This window comes from Equus asinus, chromosome 17, assembly GCF_041296235.1.
Source record: "Equus asinus isolate D_3611 breed Donkey chromosome 17, EquAss-T2T_v2, whole genome shotgun sequence".
NCBI lineage: Eukaryota > Metazoa > Chordata > Mammalia > Perissodactyla > Equidae > Equus > Equus asinus.
In genome coordinates this window covers 14,281,308-14,283,745 of record NC_091806.1, presented here as the reverse complement: position 1 = coordinate 14,283,745, position 2,438 = coordinate 14,281,308, and the positions used below count along the sequence as shown (strand labels likewise).

At 37.1% G+C, this 2,438-nt stretch overlaps 1 protein-coding gene across 1 annotated transcript; it reads right to left on the bottom strand.

Annotated features, from left to right (window-relative positions):
• Positions 1 to 1,033: 1,033 nt before the first annotated feature.
• LOC106844105 (olfactory receptor 8K3-like) lies at positions 1,034 to 1,972 on the bottom strand. Its single transcript, XM_014861415.1, has one exon. It carries the CDS (start codon positions 1,970 to 1,972, stop codon positions 1,034 to 1,036), a length of 939 nt encoding a protein of 312 aa, XP_014716901.1.
• Between the last annotated feature and the right edge of the window lie 466 nt (positions 1,973 to 2,438).

Sequence of the window (2,438 nt, the reverse complement as noted above, 5' to 3'; positions counted from 1 at the left end):
AAACAATCCTGTCAAACAATGGGTCCTAATCAAAATATAATACAAACACATGGGAACCAAATTCGAAGAAAGTCAGAAGCATGAAAGAGAGGCAACAAATCTAATTCACCACAAAGTAGATCTTCTATTGAAAGGCATAAAAACATTTAAATCCTGACTTCTGAACAGGAATTATTGTTGCTTTTCAGAGAAGTATGGAAAAGTAACAATCCGTTACACAATAATAAGGATTTAAGAATCGAGATCAAACTGGTCAAAAAAGGAAAATTTTGAAAAAAATTAAACTTCTATGGGAGAGCACAAGAGATTTATTGTAATTGATACAGATACTGTTAACGAAAAGTGGACTAATTTAGTCAAAATCAGATGCAATGCAGACCTTCTGAGTTGCTGAAATGCCAAGTGTCTTGTGCTAATACACTCTCTAGGGCTCATATGTGAAATAATGGCACCAACGATAAAAGAACAGGACCCTAAGATCCTCACAAGGAATGGGGATAATTGATTAAATTCACATGAAAGGTGACTTCAAGTCATCACACTGCATTGAGCCTCCTTGAAACCACATCGAATTTGATCTTAACACACCACATAGAAAAGTATGAAAGCTAAAACAAAAGAAATGTACTTGCACAAACATACACACACATATGCACAAACACACACATAGACACTAGAAAAGTTATTCTAAAGGTTGAGAATAACACAAAAGTCATGTTAACTTCCCTTCTTTACCTACTATTCTTTCTCACTCCCACGCAGCATACCCACTCTACTCATTTATTCTTATGGTCTATAGTCCCTAACCTATTCCACTGAATTTTAAAATTTGTTAAGTTATTATGTTTCACCTCTCCCTGACGAAGGCAAAGATTTTTACTGTTTTCTTCACCTATGTATTTATTGCACTTAGAGGTGTGACTTGAACATAGAGGGCAATCTCTAAATATATGATGAGCTTATTTGTGTTTGCTTTTTCCTCTGAAGGCACAAAAGCAAGTTTAAAGTCATAAAATAATTTAGACCATTCACTTTAAGAAAAGGTATTGCATATTTTTTTCAACACCTTATGTAGGGAATATTTAACATCTGTGTTCCTCAAGCTATAAATCAAGGGATTTAACATAGGAATAACCAGTGTGTAAAATATGGAAGCCACTTTATCAGTGTCAAAGGAGTGAATGGACTTGGGCTGTACATACATAAATGCTAAAGTCCCATAGAACACTGTGACCACTGTCAGGTGGGATCCACAGGTGGAGAAAGCCTTGCGCCTACCTTCAGCAGAATTAATCCTGAGAATGGCTCTGAGAATGAGCAGGTAAGACACAAGTACTACTGGAAGGGATATCAAATCAAAACCTGCTAATATCAGAATAATCATTTCAATTTCCCATGTGTCTGAGCAGAGCAAAGATAATAAGGGGAGACAGTCACAGTAGAAATGATGGACAGTATTGTAGCCACAGAAGGACAAATTAAAAATCTTTATGGTGACTAAAAGAGAAGCAAATGTGCTGTAAAGATATGGCATTGCCACCAGCACCCTACATACCCTTTGTGACATGATGACTGTGTAGAGCAGAGGGTCACAGATGGCCACACAGCGGTCATAGGACATTGCTGACAGAATAAAAAGCTCACTATTAATAAACATGAGAAAGAAAGCTAGCTGTGTAGCACAAAAATAATAGGATATTGAATTTTGATCCATAATGAAATTTACTAACATTTTGGGTCCCACGGTTGTTGAATAACCAAGATCAGTGAAAGCCAGGTGTCTGAGGAAAAAGTACATGGGCGTCTGTAGCTTGGAGTCCATCTTCGTGAGGATGACCATGCCCAAGTTGCCCACCACTGAGATCATGTAGATCATGAGAAACAGCACAAATAATGGAGCCTGCAGCTCAGGACGGTCTGTGATTCCTGTGAGAATGAATTCATTCAGCACTGTTAGATTGGATTTTTCCATCCAGGTTCATCAGAAACCTATTCTGGATAGAGACGTGAGTATAGTCAGTAACTTTCATGTAATATAATGTGGTAATTTTTTAGTATACAAAGTTGTTATAAATAAAATAAACCAAAATTTACCATTGAGACTCTAATAAAATAATCCACCTCCTACAAATAAAACACACATATTTAGTAATAGAAACAAAAGTAGAGATAGAGTTGGAGTTAGAGATTTGTGGTTTTCCATTAGACAAACTTTGTCCCCCAAAAAGCACTTGGTAATACTTGGAGGCATTTTCGTTGTCACACCTGGAGGAAGTAAGCTACTGGCATAATGGTTCGAGTCCAGTGATGCTGCTAATTATCCTCCTGTATTAGTGTAGCCGACTACAACAAGGAATCACACAGCCCAAGATGCCAAGAGGGCCAAGACTGGCAAATCCTGATAAATATAGAGATATAGGCGTAGATAGATATAAACA